We start from the raw sequence: 16,906 nt of genomic DNA, 5'->3' as shown, positions 1-16,906 counted from the left end.
TACAAGTAATCAACTTGAAAGTTAAGAACCACCATTTTTATAGAATCTCAGGTTGGGCTATTTACATTTCAACATAGGATAAACGCTAAAGGTAGTCCTGTAATTGTCAAATAAAGAGTTGGTTGCTTCAAATATGGCTCTGCACATCAGAGCCTAAGTTCAGTTATACATTAATAACAATTCAGTAACACCAGTTCTATAGTTAAGGTATCGGTGACCAAAACATCAGCAAATAATCGTTACAAAACCACGGTGATGATTCCCGGCGACATCTCTGGAAATCACATAACACATCGGTAGCAAATGTGATGCATGACCTCCGATAATGCGTGATATCACTGCATCCTACTCTATACATTCTAGCTCCAGAATATGGGAGAAATTTACTGCCATGAGGGCTTTAGTCTTCGATACTCAAACAAAAAGACATAGAGGTTGTTGTAGCTGCATATATCTGAGAATCCTGGCTGTTCGCCCAATCCATGACATTCAGAAAGTTTGCTTCAGGTAGAGGTCAACAACTCCTGTACAAGCAAGATGTACGCAGAACTTACCTCACATATTATATGTGGAGGATGGGCTCCATTCTGTTTATAGTAAGTGCTCAATTCATGAAGATGGGCGTGCATGTTTGTGTAGCCTCAACTACCAAAAGAAAGAACATCATGAATAAGATAGTAAGCTGAACAAGGGTGGCTGCAATGAATGCAGTATCAGATTGAGAGCAAAAGGAACGATCATAGTTCAATTTTCATATGGCTAGATGATGATAAATCCCCTGTGAATGCAGAAGACAAAAAGTTATCAGAACAGCACTTGGCTCATGCTACAGAAAACGGTCAATAGAGGGAAATTCAACAAGTCGTACCATTTACATCTTGGCTATCTGAAGGAGCACTGGCTGCCAAACCCATCTGAACAACATTGTGGAGCTCATCATCCCATACATTGGGTAGCTGTTGTCAAATGTATGAAAATGGAAAAGGTGAATCATAACAAGTAATAACTTGAGAAGATCGAGAAGAAACAAATGATCTACAACATTCCAAAATTTTGACCAGTATCATTATGTCTTCCAACAACACAATGAAAATACATAAATACGCCAATTATACATAAATCGGCCAACTATTAAATTTCTACATATTCATAGAACTTCAAGTTCTATAGACTTTGTAACTCATCCCTTTAAGCCATCATATTAGTTCAATTTTTTGTCAATTATCTAAAATTTTGAAATTAGCGAATACGTGAGAATCATGTATGATCTATTTATCAATTCAGAATACAAAAAGAAATACCTGACTGGACTCCTTTAGTGCTCCAGTCATGGATGTCGATTGGGAATTGATGGTTCTCCTTAGTATGTCAGAAGGACTCCCCATGCCATGGAGAGCAGATTGAATAAGCCCTGGTTGAGATGGATGTAGAGGAGGATAAGACATTTGCATATCTAGAGAACACCCTAATGTCGAAGAAGGACCAGCTCGTGAGTGAAGGATCTGCTGAACATGTAGAACATATTTCAGCAGGTCAGAAGGAACTCATATAAAACATGCAAGTTAATTTGCAATTCATCAAAATCTTCGGGCAGAATCTCTTACGTCCTTGGCCAGAAGCCCTTCTACATTAAACTCCAGTCTTGGATTCACAGTTGCAAGTTTCATAGACAAAAACTGGGAAACGAGAAAAGTTAATCGCATGAATATTAGCAAATCAAAAGTGCATCTAAGCATGCTGAACAATAATACGAGTTAAAAATGTAACCAAACAGTAAGTCCCTTCTGTTAAAGAGTCTTGCATTAAAGCCAAGCCTACATGAGAAAGGCCATGCTTGCATGTGGTGACGTTAAAACCTTCGTTTGAAGATACAAATGTAAAATTTTACACAGCTCATGCTGATGAGCCACAATTGGGGAAAAAATTTTCTCCCAACAATACCAAAATGGCCTATTGCAAAATGTAGTCAAGAATCACAAATGCTTAAAAGAAGAGAAAAAAAAGAACCATAGTCCTATACCTCAACTTGCCTCTGCAGTGATTGCACATAGTTGATAATTTCATCCAGCATCACTGCCTTGCCAGTGACCTAAAATGATCAAATTAATTCTCGTGATATGAATTACAAACACAAGCCAAGTAATGTCGATTATGCAGCAAACTCAGCTAAATTTACTCCCTAAGCTATGAATTCTCACAAACTAACCTTGCTGCAACCAGGTACAAGGTCTTGAAGAAATTTCATCCTCTCACTTATCTTTTCCCTTCTTACCTGTAGTCAAAACCAATTAATCCTCACATTTATGCCAAGACAAAAGGCATTCTCCAATTTTACCACAGTAACCATATAGTACTTATAGTACTTACTCTTTCCGCAAGGCTGTGGCTATTTGTAGCTTGGCCTCTTCGAGCTCTAATATGGATATATTCCTCTTTAGGTGGATCTGAGGTTTGAGATCCCTGTTTACCATTTTTTCCAGCAGTCTTACTGCTAGTTAAAGTGGGATTTGGGTCTCCCTTCTGTTGAATTTCGGAGTTACCCTTTGCAGTTTCAAGATTTTGTTGAACTCCCCTGGCTTGATCAAGCTCCATATCCTACCACCCAAATAAAACAAGAAGAAAAAGTGGATAGCAAGATCTAAAGGATGTTTCAAGATTACCAAAAAATTACAAAACATAGTTTCCACCTGCCAATTTCTTTTCTTCTTCCTTGAGCTGATTCCCTTAGCAGATGCTTCTCCAGCTGCACCCTCCAACATTGTTGACTCCTCTTGACCACCTTGACCACTGAATTCAGCATCATCAGAATCATTACCTGATCCAGCAACACCTTGTTTTGCTTCGTCATGGGATCTAACCAGGCTTTCACTTCTTCCATCATTCTTGAGTGGACTCCCCTCAGGAGTACCGTAGTTAACAGATAAAGAAATGTCCTTGGGAGCTTCACTCACATTAGAAGATACTGATTTTAACCCACCACCTGATAAAACCTCTAGCGGTCCTTGCATCAACCCCCCGCCCCGAGAATAGACACCCATAGAATTTGGAATGCCAAAAGGGTTCACCATATCACTAAAATTCCCACCATTGAAACAGGAAAACCTGGCAGCACGCTCAATAAATGCAGAATCAGCAGGAAACTGAGACAAGCTTTGCGGGAGCATCCCGGGAGCATTTGGTAGGAAAATGCCCCCTCTCAACATCGAACTCTGCGGGTTCCAATCCATAACTAGTGTTCCATCACCACCACTTCTAAAAGTGGCATGACCCGCTTTTCTAGTTCCCATTGAATTTGATTGGTCAGCATTAATGTCACAGAATCCCAGATTTTGTGAGAAGGTAGGATGCCCCCAAAGGGTTTGCCCAAATGAATCTGGCAATGAAGCAGAGGAACAGGAAGGTCCAATAACATCTTCTCTGCAGACTGACATGGGATTATCAGTGGGAACTAAATCCATAGATGTATTTGAAAGATTAGCGCCATCGAATCGCCAGTCAGAGGGCAAATTAGGTGACTGATAGTTTGTAGGATTATCATTCCTCTTCTCTAGCCCCAACTTATCATTATCACTCCCATCCATCTTTCCTTCGCAGTAATGTCAAAATTAGCCAATAATCAGTAACTCTCAGGACTCTACCGAACAAACAAGTAGAAGAATTTTCTACACAGCCATAGTAAATTGAATTGAACCTTCAGAGGAGAACATCGCATAAAAAAAGGATAATTCCCCAATTAGATAAGCCAACAATGGAAAACCCCAAACACCCAAATGGAGGGGAAAATCAAAAGGCGCCCAAGTAGTAAAACGTGAACACGAAGATCAAACAATGATAATTGCCACCGTTTCCAAAGCTACCAAACTGAGCGTAAAGTACCAAAATTGCATAAAGGAAGGCCGCCCCAGAGGACAAAGGAAGTTCAGGAAACAGAGGACAAAGGAAGTTCAGGAAAAAAAAAAGGCTCGAAGAAGAGCTTTGAGAAAGTCTTAAGAGAAGCAGCCAATTAACTAAACAAAGAGCATTGATTTCAGTACTATAAATACTCCATTCAAAACCCTAGTCAGAGCTAGCAGAACCCACCTCCCATAAAGAAAGATAAAGTGAGAGAAACCCACCTAAAAGTGGCCAGAAAAAGATACCCATTTGAGATTCTGTGCTACTTTTAGTACTCTGTCCTCCATTCAAGCCCCTTTTCACTCAGAAAACAACACAAATTTATTGAACTTGGACTCTGCTCTGTTCAAAACCCTCCAGCTTTTCACCTCAGAGACTCTGCTATAAATTCTGCCAAACCCACGAACTCTACAGATTTTTGGATGTTAAGAGAACAAGAAATCTTGTATATAAGAGAGAAATGAAAGGCTTTGCAATTGCAAAGGTCCTGCCTTTATACCCACGCTTGCATCAAAAAGAGAGCCTTGATGATTAACCACCGCCACTGCCACTGTAAATTATATTAAAAGCACCTCTCCCAAGCTTTTTCACAACTTTATAGTATTTTTTTTGTTAAAATTATACATTTTTGTCACTTGCTTTGAATTTTACTTTAACTTTACCTTGATTTTTAATCTTTATTTTTATAAGGATTTGCCAGTTGCCAACTCTCAGTAGGTGTTTGCTTTGTTGTTGTTATTTTTAATCTGTATTGTCCTATTTATTAATCTCTTGAAAAGTGAGCTTCAAAATCTTTAATTAATGAATATGGTATGTTTGGTCAAGGACTCAAAATCTAACTTCATTAGAGAATGGAGCAATAGCTCAACTTATTATATCTCTAGATTGAAGATGAATGATGCTGGATGGTTCCTCGGAGCTCGATAACTTGGTCACAAAAACAAAGAGAGAGACTTAAACCATATGTACTTGTGGAAGATTTGGTATTAGCAATAAAAGTAGCGCAATTTGCAATCTCTTTGGTTATTATTCACTATTTTTTTGTTTTTAATATGGTGGATGGATTATCTTAACCGTCTTAGTATTAGATTTAGCTGTTAAGTATTTTATATTTTCTATAATTTGGCACATTAATTTTATTTTTTTTCATGATCTTTAGGATGCCTCATTTATTTAGTACATACATCATTGCATTTCCACTTGATACCTATCGTAATGATAAACAATTCATCTCGCCATGACCTAAATTTGTATATTCATTTTTCTCGCACTATGAATCTTTGACTAATACACATTAGGCAATAATGATGGTATTTTGTACTTGAACCAGTGTGATAGTATTTTTTTTGTTGAATGTCGTTCGAGTTTTTTTTTATTACCCTTCATGAGACAGATTGTCAAATATTCTCCTTTAAACCTAATCAAATCTAATGGCTAGGATCTTCTGTTTCAGTAAGAGTTGACCCACCAATTTTTGAACTTTTCTGCTTGCTTGAGCTGGGTTTATTAAAAACAAATCATCCATTAATAATATATGAATATTATAAGAATATTATCATGTAAAATTACAGCAAATTTTTTTACTAATTTATTCTGTTGATAAACTGTACCATTGTTCTCTTCCTCTCATGTCATTATTAGTTGGCCTTGGGACTTGTAATCTCAAAGATCTAAGTTCAAAAAATAATTAATGGTCTTCATACACACACATACAATTTATTATATAAATATAAATCCAAAATCTTTGCTTACCCTTATGTTTTTTGAGAAAAAAAGGTTTTGTAAGATGTGAAAATCATGATTCGTATTGATTAGGGTTGGTCTTACCATGTGTGCTACAATAGAAAGGACATCCAAATAAAGATTTTCCATGAATTGTATGTTTAATTCATTGTAATAAGAAATATAATTAAAGTATATATTATAATATTATTTATGTGCATTGCATAAAACCATAAATTAAAAAAAAATCTACTTGGGGTCCAAGACCATAACTATACAATGGAGAAGACAAACAAAATAATTAAAATAAAATAAAACAATCTATTATCATAGAAAAATGGGATAAGATTCTTTGTAACATTTTCACCAATTAGATTATAGGGATAATGAAGAACATGGCAAATGGGTAAGCGCCATCTGTCATGGTTTGCCCCATTGTGGGAAGCTGATTGATTGGTGTCATATATATATATATATATATATATATACACATATTATTATATGGAATTGTAAGAGTTGGTTCATGGTTGGCATTGGCTCTGCTTTTGGGAAAGCTAAAATTAACTAAGCAATTTGAAGAGATCAATCCTATTCATTCAAAGCAAACATGGTATGTGAAAGTTGAGGATTCGAGATCTCCTAAACACAGCTTTAAATTTATTTAAATTTTTTTGAATCAACGTCTGTATTGTTGATGATTACTCTTTTTTTTTTTTAATTGAGAACGTTATCGTACAAGTGTGTTCTTTGGATATTCGATATGAGTGTAAACTCGGGTTATGAAATCCATGGCACAAAGCGAGTAACCATAAGAGTATTACTCTGAGTAAAAATTGAATTCAAAATCTTTCGAGTGTAAATTATAACCGAGGTGGTTGATTACTCTCTCTCTTAAAATGACGATAAAGTAAAGCATGTTGATTTTGAGTATTCATAATTTTATATATATATGCATTTGTTTTCATATGGTACGTACGAATCTTGAAGCCGTATATTATACTCAAAGCATGAAAGATCAAAATCATTTGGCTCTGAAAGTGATTTTTACAGCTAATCAGTTTGACTTGGTCATAAATTTTCTGGTACAGATTGTGTCATCACTTGAGATTCAATGATCTTGAAAGGCTAGATGGATAGAGAAGAGGAATTAATGTCAATTGAGTATACCAAGGACTATACATATACATACATACACACACATATATATATATACAAGGACTATACATATACATACATACACACACACATATATATAAAATTCAAGGCTTAAAATTTGTGAAATTTATGCAAACATATGATTGCAAAGCTGTATGATGAGGGAAGTAGTTGCTGTGTTTTTTCGTTGTTGAATGATAGTTTTCAAGCTTTCTTTTGGATTACTTTTCTCTCAAACTTTTTTGGTCATTAGAAGATGCTTCTTGAAAAAACTGAGAATCCTTTTTATGGGGTACCTTGAAAGTTCAAATTAATTCAAGGTAGTGGATTCCTTAATAGGTTTGGGACAATTTGGTTCCAGCTCCTTGTCCCCTCATAAAGAGTTTGTGTCAAAAACATTTACCCATGTTAAGTTACTAGTGTAATTAATCATCCTTCTTGGCAATGGTGGTGGTTAGATTTATTTGTAAATAGCCATGATGTAATTGAGTTCATGCAATAATGGTTAATTAGTACATATCTTATGCCTATGTGTTGGATTTTTGTCCAATTTATTTTTTCGTCAGGTGAAAAATTTATGTACACGCGGGCCTGATTGCATGAATTTAGGCTCATATCGGATGTACAAATGACAAACCTATATGATGTCGTTATCGGTTATTCAAAATAAAAGTTAATTAGTAATGATTACATATATAGATGGTAGATCTTTGTGATAAAGAATCCAAGGGAGATTTTAAGCACATGTAGAGACAATTGAGAGACCATTATGAACATTTTTGAAACTAAGAGGGAGATTGTGATGCAATAATGATTGTTGAGACAAGTCCAAACATCTTGATATATTGGTAACATGCATGGTAATCATGTTTGTTTTTTTCATTGTATTAAGTAAACGTTTTAGAGAATTGAAATTGAGAAGAAATATGTTGTTGTGGGTAGGAAAGGAGGGAGCGAGAGAGAGAGACGGATTTAGGAATTGAAACAAAGGAATCTTGTTGTCTAAATCATTGATGGGTAGGTCAATTACATCACACTTAAATAGTTTTTCCCCAATTGAAGCAAAAATGACCTTCCCTAATCCCTATGATGAATGGTAGCTTTAGTCGTCACGCATCTTATTCCCCATCACCTAAATTGTCCTAACATTTCATAAAATCTACCCAAAATATTTCAACCCATTACCCCATCGTAGAATTTTTACAATATTTCCATCTCACTTATACACTGAGTAGGTTTTACACTTTCAAGACCCTCTGAGTTGCAAGGTGAGTCCGTAATTTTTAAAATCTCTCTTCTAATTCAAAATCGTGTTGTGAGATATGTTCTGATCCCCTCAATTTGAAGAGTTAAATTTTAGTTCTTAAGTACTGGAAAAGATTTACCTTTTACTTTTATTATTAGTTATTTTTTTTATGCATGGAGAGAATTCAAAATTTGACCTATTCAAAAAATTTCAAGAGTGATTACCCTAATAAGTGAATCCAATAAACACCAAGTGACCTAACCACCATAGTAATTTACCAAGGCACCAAGTTAGTTAAACATGCACTCTCAATCTCAAGTGCATTGATGGCTCTATAAACCTAAACAAGCAATTACGTGAATATATATATATACACACACCCATCTTGAGAAAAGTCCTCCATTGTCTTTACAACATAAAGGCATTGCCTTTCTCATTAAGGTAAATATAAAAACTAGCTAGAGAGATCATGTTTTTCTTACAAATATCCTGGCTTGCATGGAGGGTGTGAGTGGCTTAGAATGAAACATCAAAATGTTGTTCTTTATTGTTAGTGGGAGAATGAATAGAGGTGGTTCTAATTTCATGGACATTCCTTAAAAGGGTCACGAAATAGACATACTTTGGTGGCTTTACAGTGACTCACGACCATCATTGTTGTGTGCCACACAATAATCCCTGCGGCCCCGTTGTTTACTAGACACTCTCTACATTGTAATAGCCCCCTCCCCTTGAGTCTAGTGAATATTATTTGTTTTGGACGCTTCCATCCAGTACACTTGACGGGTTAACTTTTGATCTCATTTCACTTCTCCCACTTCTTTGTCAATAGAGAATATCATATTTAGGTCAGGCCTTATGAAGGAGAGGTCTGCTAATGATGGCGTTGTATGGGGCTTTGATGTTGACCACCAGAAGATCCGTCATAAACATCTTGGTCCTCGGATAATTTTCCAAGGTGATGGGGAGAGAAATGACACCAACCGAGAGTGTGGGGGACCCCTGTGAAACCATATAGGGGAGTTTTAGATAGCTTAAGGCGGCTTTCGAAGATATTTATAACCTTGAATCCTTGATAGAAAAGGATGTCCACCGCACTCCCATTATTCACCAAGATTCCTCCACATGCAGCGAAGTAATTAGCAATGTTAATTTTTACTACCAACGCATCATCAGGGAGACTTGAACGTCCTCCTCTCCTAGGCGATGTGAGATTGATATCACTGCCCAATTTTACTTGGTAGTATGCTCGCTTGTTGGCTTTTGCCTAAACCCTAAACTCTACACATTTTTAAACCTGATTATGCGGTAAATTAAAGAGCGCACTCTCAATAATATTTGACCACAAATTTTGTGATGGACAAAGCTTGGGTAGCACCAATTAAAGTTAGTCCCTTGTATACGACCATGTTTTTCCCCATCAACCAAACAGAAGGTACTGAGGAGGTGGTTGGTGTGATAGTGCCTAATGCTTCTTGTTCCTTTTAAGGGCCCTCTGGGCCCAGACCCTATACATTTGGACTTTTGTGATGATGGGCCATAAAGGTTGGCTAACACCAACTTGGGGCCCAATGGAGCGCCCAACTGTACTGCTCACCAAACCTTTTGTTAAGGCTCATCATTAGTGTCGGTCCTATTAACAACTGAGAAAAATTAAGTGAACTTTACGAACATTTGCAGTTTTTGCCCAAACCATATGTTATGGGCCTTGCTAAGTTAGGCCCAGCCCATCATGCTATTATTTAGTAGCGTTTATTTTTTTAGTTAATTATTATTACTTTGTAGCTTTTATCTTTTCAAATGGATACTTTTGTTTTGTTCAATTATCTTATTCTTTTTTGGTAACACACTACGTCCTTTGAATATTTGATATGAGTGTAAACTTGGATTGTTAGGCGTGCACAAGTGAGAATCGAACTCATGATATTCCAAGTTTATACAATTTGTCCCTAGACTTGAAAACTTTTGTTTTATGTAATTATCTTTTTTTTTTTTGGATAACCGAGAATACACCATGCTCTTTGAAAATCTAATATGGGTCTAAACTTGAGTCATGAGGAACACATAAATTTTTTTCACTTGACGACAAGTTAAGTTGGACTAAAACTTATTTAGTGGCTACAAAAAATTACTTCCGGTGTGAATCGAATTCAAGACTTTTCGAATTTATACAATTTGCCCTAGAAAAATTGACCACTAAACGGTCTAAAAGGGATTTTCTATGCAATTATGATTGAGTTGATTCTAATTTATGTACACTTTAAGAAATCCAAGATTGAGTGGATCCTATATTATTTTGTTTAATACTTTTATAATTATTTTAGGAAAGTAGTATTTTTCAGTTCAAACTTTCAGGCCACGTTTGGTTATATTTTAATTTGTTTTGGCTTTGAAGTGGCGGAAGGTTTGTACCTTTATTATTGTGCCTTTTTCTGCCATACCCTCAATAATTCAACTACCTAACGGGTCTCTACGGTGGTGATAACTAGCGTGCGCTTCTCACAATCCTTTCATTAAACCATCACCACCTGCCATTCTTGTTGACTAAAAAACTATCCACGGCTTATTTTAGACTCTTCCACTAGCCTATATCGTTGGAAATTCAACGGTAACAAGGAAAATGGAATGAGTGGTTGCTGAAGAATTCTTAATCTTCTCTCGCAAGCAGATCTTGTCGTCTCTTCAGCAACCCAATAAAACCCATCGAAGTTCTCTCAAAAAGGTACTCTGCTTTAGACCCTTTGATCGATTTTTGTTGTACTGTAGCTTGCTTATGATTTAGATGGAGTTTAGTTATGAACTTTAGCTGAATTATCCGCCCTATGTTCATTGAGGGTGTTAATTGTCCTTTTTTTGTGGTTTCTATGATCTTTGGGCTTGAATTAAGAATGCTTGAACTGGGAATTTTGTTGGGGATTTTGCATGGTTTGGTGCTTTCTTGATTTTGGAATGCCAACCCCTTGGGACTTGTTATTTGATTGTGAATTCGGGCGGTTTTGAGTCTCTATTGATTTGAGTTGCTTAGATTTCAGCAGAACTAGTCTCTGTCAAATGGATAAAACTTTAGGAATGCTGTTGTTTCAGCAATATGGTTCTTCCATTGGAGGGATTTGAATACTATCCTACCGATTAAAATATGCCATGGTTTTTCAATCACAACTGAGGAGACATGGAGGTGCAGAATTTAGTCCAAAAATTTTCTGGGTATTTTTCCATGTCGGCAATTTGGTGTTTAGGGGGGTGATCCATTACTGTTGTAAAAGATATTACTTTTAATTTTTTGCTGTGGAATGTTCAATAGGATCTCCCTGTCCCGCTTTTGCTTGTTCTGTGCTAGATTGGGGCACAGCAACCTGAATGGCTTAACCCATCTATTTGGATTGGCATGCGATAGCCAACACTGTTTTTTGAGAACTGATACTGACTTGTTGTGAATCATGGTTCTAACTGTTCAGTTCTTCATTTTGGATGGAATTGATGCTTGGTAGCTGTTCACATTTTGCTGTTCCACTTATGACACTCTATTCTCGATGATATCTCGTGTAAATCCAAAACATGATGCCTTGTGGTTGAGTTTACTACTTTACTCATTTGCACATGTCAATTTCTCTTAGTCCTTGCCCTTGACAGATAATTAGCTCCTTGCTGGGAATGCTTGATATGTTTTCGTCTTCTTTCTAAGGTCCCTAGGAAAACAATCAAGCCATGGATACAAACGACCATGTTGTAGATACTAAAAGTGCGGGCAATCTGGAGGTTAATGGAGTTTATGAAGGGGTCTCAATCAGTGGACAGGAAATGCAAGAGATAGAAAATGCCACTAAAGTTATAGCCAGAATAGACCTTGGCATAGCGTACTCTTCTGAGAAGTTGGCAAACTTGCATGTACTTCTGATGCATCTTTTGTCTTGGGAATTGGACTTTGAAGTAATGGCAGCGGAAAATGGCTGTATTACAGCTACCACCATCGAGAAGGCATTGGTATTTGATTTTTTGTCTAGCATTTTAGATTCAGAGGTTAGAGAGGTTGAAAGTTTCATGGATATGCTCCAAGCTGAGATCGTTGATGCCCGCTGTAAAACATGTTCATGCAGACATATAAAAGAAATTAGTATGACAGAAGAGAAGTTGAGTTATTCTGAAGAATCATTGAAGCAGTCTCAAAATAGGATCTCGGAGATGAAGATGCAGTTAGTCGAGTTGCAGATGGCCTTTTCTCCTTTCAGGCATGAGAAATGTAAGTCAAATATATTTGTCTTTCTATAAAAAAAAATTTGAAAGCAAATGCTCGATTGAATTTCTTTTACTTCTACTTTGTTCACATTTCTTGAGATATTTGTGTTAATAGGGAAAAAGGACCAAGCAATAGATTCATTTGGCAATGGTGAACTTTCAAATGTTGGTGCAAACTCTGAAAGCAAAACAGCCGAGCAATTAAGGCATTTTCTCAGGATGCTGGAGAAGTCTCTTGCAAGAGAGCAGGATCTTGAGAAGAAATTATCAGAACTAAGGCAAAATGAAGAACAGCTGAATTTGAAGTTACACTACACGGAACAGGTCGCTTTACTCATGGAAGAAGCTTCAGAAGTGGTGTGGGGAAGGTTTTTAGAAAGTGATAATCTTGGTGAGGTGCTTATGGGGATCTCAAAGAATTTGGTTGGCCAAAATCAGATCATCCAGTTTAATCTTAATGGTGCAATTCAACGGGAAACCGAGTCAAAAGCTAGACTCAAAGATTGCATGGAGCAGCTGAAATCCAAAGAAACAACTGTAGGGAAGCTTGAAAACCGTATTACAGAATACATTGTACAGAATTCTGAAGTGGTTACTTTGAGAAAAAGAGTAAAATTACTCGAGGAACAACTGAAAAAATCTGAGATCAATTTAACAAATGCATGTGCTTCCAATGAAGAAAGTCAAGAGCAACTGTGCGAAATGGGAAATATAATCGAGACGCTGAAAGAAAGCATTTATGAAGCAGAAAGTAGGGCCGAAAGTGCGGAAACTAAAGTAACACAGTTAACTGATACAAACTTAGAGCTCACTGAAGAGATAAATTTTCTCAAAGGTAGTGATGATAGCAATGTGAAAAAGGTAAGCTTACTTGAGAAGCAGTTGAGGGAGTCAGAAATCCAACTACAGCAGGCCAAGGCATCTTCTGAAGCAAGTCAAGAGCAACAAAATATGCTGTATTCTGCAATTTGGGATATGGAAACTTTGATTGAAGACCTAAAATCAAAAGTTTCAAAAGGTGAGAGTGCAGAAGAGCGGTGTGTTACATTATCCAAATCTAACTCGGGACTTAATAAAGAACTAAGTTTCCTCAATGCCAGAATGGAATGCTTGCAGACATCTCTGGATCAAGCTAACAACACAATGGTTGCAAGTGCAAAAGTAATTGACCTTAGGTCCAGGCTTATCACTGATACAATCATGCAATTATCGACTGAAAGGAAGCGCATCCAGAAGCAGGTATTAACTTTGTTGCAGTTTTTTTTTTTTCTATACGAGGGGATGGAAGTTCATACTGAATATTCTATTTATAAACTAAGGTGCTGAGAGGGTCATGTTAAGGGAAAAAAAGTCCCTTCTATATGTAGGCTGAAAAGGAAATGACTGAAATGCTTAGGGACCAAGCTTGCTGTAGTTTTTCCCTAGCTGTCCTCTGTTGATATGATTTGACCAGCTCAGGAAAACATGAATCTACCAGTCCTAAACCATACAGCAGTCCAAACCCATATCATCACATAAAAGGAATGTTGATCAGTAATTGAAATTTTAATCAGTTGATCCATAAGATGAGACATGTTAATATACATTCAGCACATACTGAGCTAGACCTTCAATTCTCTAGCAAAGTTCCTTGCAAAATGGATGCTTTTTGCCTTTCCCCTGGTTCTCTCCCTCAGTCCTTGGTAATGCAGATTCTGTTGTTCTTGAGCTGTATAAACTTTACGTTTCGCTTTTCTGCTATCATGGTAATGGGTGCATTTTGATATCTTGGTGTTCTCTGAATGTCATTGTAACTTGTAAGCAGAGATGATGGAAAATAAAACTACTGATTTTTTTAAGAGTGACACGGCATGCTGATATTATGATTTATGCAGTCTTGTCAGTTTATTTAGTACTTTTTCGTTGTTTTAGGAGTCGAAATCATAGCTGATCAATTATATCAGGCTAGCAAGAACACGACTCCTGCGTAGTTGTAGTTTGAAATCGATGTTGTTGGAAAATTCACGTTGTTGATTTCATCTCTTATGGTTTTATGTATCCGACCCCAATTTTTTGAGATTAAAGCTTTGATGATTATGATGATAACATTCCATGCAGTTGTATGCATTAGCAAGGGAGAACAAGATATTGGTCGAGAAGTTATCAAATTCGAACAACACCTTGTTGTCCAAAGGCGGAGATGCTAATGAAAAACATCAGCATTCCGAAAATGATTCAATGGGTGCGGCTTGTACATTGGAATCTTTTTGAATGATATCCATATCCAAAAGTTCTCTGGCAGGTACTTCTTTGGGATTCCTTTTAATCTGTCATAAAAGCATTCTATTTGAAAATGTCTGAAAAATCCACTATGAGATGTCTCCATCAATGTGCCTTAAGATGTACTTCCTCTTATTCTTTGTATTAATGAAACTTCTCATGGCTTATTAGGAAATAAGTTATGGTGTTTCGCATCGACTACTTTCTACCAAAAGCTTATTTTTGAAATTTATTCAACAAAAATGCTAAGGATTTGGGATAACTGAGACAAAAAAAAAAAAAAAAAACGCTGGAATCCCCTCAATGCATAACTGATGAGGGGTCTGCTGGAAGGCGACTCTTGAATGCATGGTAGAATGGATGAGTATGGATGGTGCATTGGTGCCCCAGGTCTGGGGCTTGGCGTTTTAACTGAAAAATACAAAAGAGAAACAAATTATTTTTTTTAAAAAAAATAGCATTGTTTGCTAATTAATGGCATGTACACATGTTAAATCAAACATCTTAACATTGTGATTAATTTAAAATACCAATTCATTTCGCAAACCAGTAGCGTAGAAATCACACTGGCAAAACTCAATAATCAAATTCGAGTGATTTTGTGCATAATTATATGCTAACAAAATACTAAACTAGCACTGGCCCTCAATGTACCAATGTATCAGGCCTGCAATGACTGAAATTTCTGAATCCGCCGTTGCTCATATTCATTAAAAAAAATGTCAGTATTCTCATAGAAAAAATAGTGAAAGAGGATTGAAATTTTGTTGACAATGAGATATTGAATATAACATTGTACATATAATTTGATATTTATTTTTTAACTATTTTTTGTACTTTCCACTAGACACAATTCTATTGTATTGATTTATACTTTTAATTCTGACAACAATCTCAAAATCAAATTTTTGACTACATTGAATTCACTTTCTATATATATATATATATATATATATATATATATATATATATATGAGAGAGAGAGAGAGAGAGAGAGAGAGAGAGTAATGATGCATTTAGATAGTTACCTTATGTACATATATTCAGAATTTATATAGTTACCACATCTGTTAATATTCCTTAATTATCTATATAAGTTAATGAATTGTATTGCCAAAAGAGCACTTAATTAAGGTTCTCTCTCCCATTACTATAAATTAATACCAACACTTGACAACAAATTGATTCAACAAACAATCAAAGACTAATTACTCGTAGTGCTTGAATACACTCATACACCATGGAGAGAGCTTCAATGAAATTCACTCTCTTCATCCTCTTCGCTTTAATTGCATCATGTTAGTCCCTATTTTTTTTTTTTAATTAGTGCCTGTAATTATTATTACATGGGAATGAATGTGTTACGTGTGTGTATATATAGAATTATTCTCAGGCGCGGACATCCGTTTAAGAGCTCTCTCTCCCTCTCTCTCCCTCTCTCTCTCACTCTCTCTCTAAAGAGAATTTTATATATATATATATATATATATATATTTTTTGTATATATGCAGGTGCAGTACCATTGAAGAGGGGTCTTGCAGTGTCTGCAGAAGCAACACCATCTTCTCAGATGACTGAGAGTGCTGAAAATCAAAATGGAAAATGTTCAAGTCATGCTGGGTGCGGCAGGTTATGTCCTCCCAAGTGCAAATTGAGTTGTATTAAAGGCGTCTGCTTCTGTACTCACTGCTAACTCATGATTAATCTTTCTTCAATTTTATGGAACCTGAATAATAATAATAATAATAATAATTAAGGCCTTTTTTTGCCTCATATGATATTATGCAACCTATATAATTAGTCCCTTTGTGTGTTTATTTTCAGTTATTATTTACGGATATTTTAATCTCAGTCCTTGATCATGACCAACTACTAAGATGAGAGACTTCTTCAGTTCTCTCCTTCCCATCTCTCTCCGTCTCCGTTTCCAGTAGCTTTTCCGGCCTGCAAAGGGATGGATTAGGCAGAGCACACCCCCGATGAATTTACTAGCAATACTATAGTGGTTCAGGTGGTCGAATCGGGGTCGTTCTTCCTCGCTGTAGTATGCACATGGGGTTTCGTATTTGATTTTGGTCGGAATATAGAACATTGGTGGTCAATGCTCATGGGGTTTTTGCACTAAGCCCAGGCCCGCCCAAATAGCCCGGTAAGTAGTTTGTCTAACCGTAGTTAGTACTTAGTCACTCAGTAGTCAGTACGATAGTTAGTAGGGATAAGATGGGCTGGACTTCAATTACATTTTCGCAGGGCCCACCTGAAACAAAAAAAATCCGGCCTTCAATTGTGACCAAACTTGGCCCATCGAATTGTATAGTTGTCCAAGCCCCTTTATTTGGGCTGAGCAGGCGGAGCTAATTAAAGGCTATTGGATCTTAATTTTCCTTTATGAGCCCA

The 16,906-nt window shown here is 36.4% G+C and overlaps 2 protein-coding genes across 9 annotated transcripts; one reads left to right on the top strand and one right to left on the bottom strand.

Moving 5' to 3' along the window:
* Positions 1-81: 81 nt before the first annotated feature.
* LOC119991302 (transcription factor bHLH49-like) lies at positions 82-4,445 on the bottom strand. 5 transcript variants are annotated; one of them, XR_005466202.1, is made up of 9 exons: positions 2,688-4,445; positions 2,368-2,595; positions 2,207-2,272; positions 2,021-2,089; positions 1,605-1,676; positions 1,302-1,505; positions 869-956; positions 555-778; positions 82-467 (listed from the first exon to the last, which is right to left on the bottom strand). XR_005466202.1 is itself a non-coding variant. In XM_038837636.1 (8 exons), the coding sequence occupies exons 1-8, from the start codon at positions 3,579-3,581 to the stop codon at positions 738-740; spliced, it is 1,662 nt and encodes a 553-aa protein (XP_038693564.1). In that variant the 5' UTR covers positions 3,582-4,445; the 3' UTR covers positions 82-737. The 5 variants fall into 5 exon arrangements, 3 of the variants coding, with proteins under 3 accessions (XP_038693564.1, XP_038693566.1, XP_038693567.1); XR_005466203.1 differs by having other exon boundaries at positions 555-645; XM_038837636.1 differs by having other exon boundaries at positions 82-778.
* Positions 4,446-10,475: 6,030 nt separating this feature from the next.
* Positions 10,476-16,282, top strand: LOC119991860 (WPP domain-interacting tail-anchored protein 2). Of its 4 annotated transcripts, XM_038838359.1 has the most exons (5): positions 10,476-10,739; positions 11,648-12,254; positions 12,366-13,489; positions 14,348-14,531; positions 16,021-16,282. In XM_038838359.1, exons 2-4 carry the CDS (start codon positions 11,723-11,725, stop codon positions 14,498-14,500), a joined length of 1,809 nt encoding a protein of 602 aa, XP_038694287.1. In that variant the 5' UTR covers positions 10,476-10,739; positions 11,648-11,722; the 3' UTR covers positions 14,501-14,531; positions 16,021-16,282. The 4 variants fall into 4 exon arrangements, with proteins under 4 accessions (XP_038694287.1, XP_038694285.1, XP_038694284.1 ...); XM_038838357.1 differs by lacking the exon at positions 16,021-16,282 and having other exon boundaries at positions 11,700-12,254; positions 14,348-14,707; XM_038838356.1 differs by lacking the exon at positions 16,021-16,282 and having other exon boundaries at positions 14,348-14,707.
* The last annotated feature ends 624 nt before the right edge of the window (positions 16,283-16,906 follow it).

The sequence above is a fragment of the Tripterygium wilfordii genome, chromosome 22 (genome assembly GCF_013401445.1).
Source record: "Tripterygium wilfordii isolate XIE 37 chromosome 22, ASM1340144v1, whole genome shotgun sequence".
Classification (NCBI taxonomy): domain Eukaryota; kingdom Viridiplantae; phylum Streptophyta; class Magnoliopsida; order Celastrales; family Celastraceae; genus Tripterygium; species Tripterygium wilfordii.
Note: the sequence above shows the minus strand (reverse complement) of the source record. Positions and strands in the feature narration are given on the sequence as shown.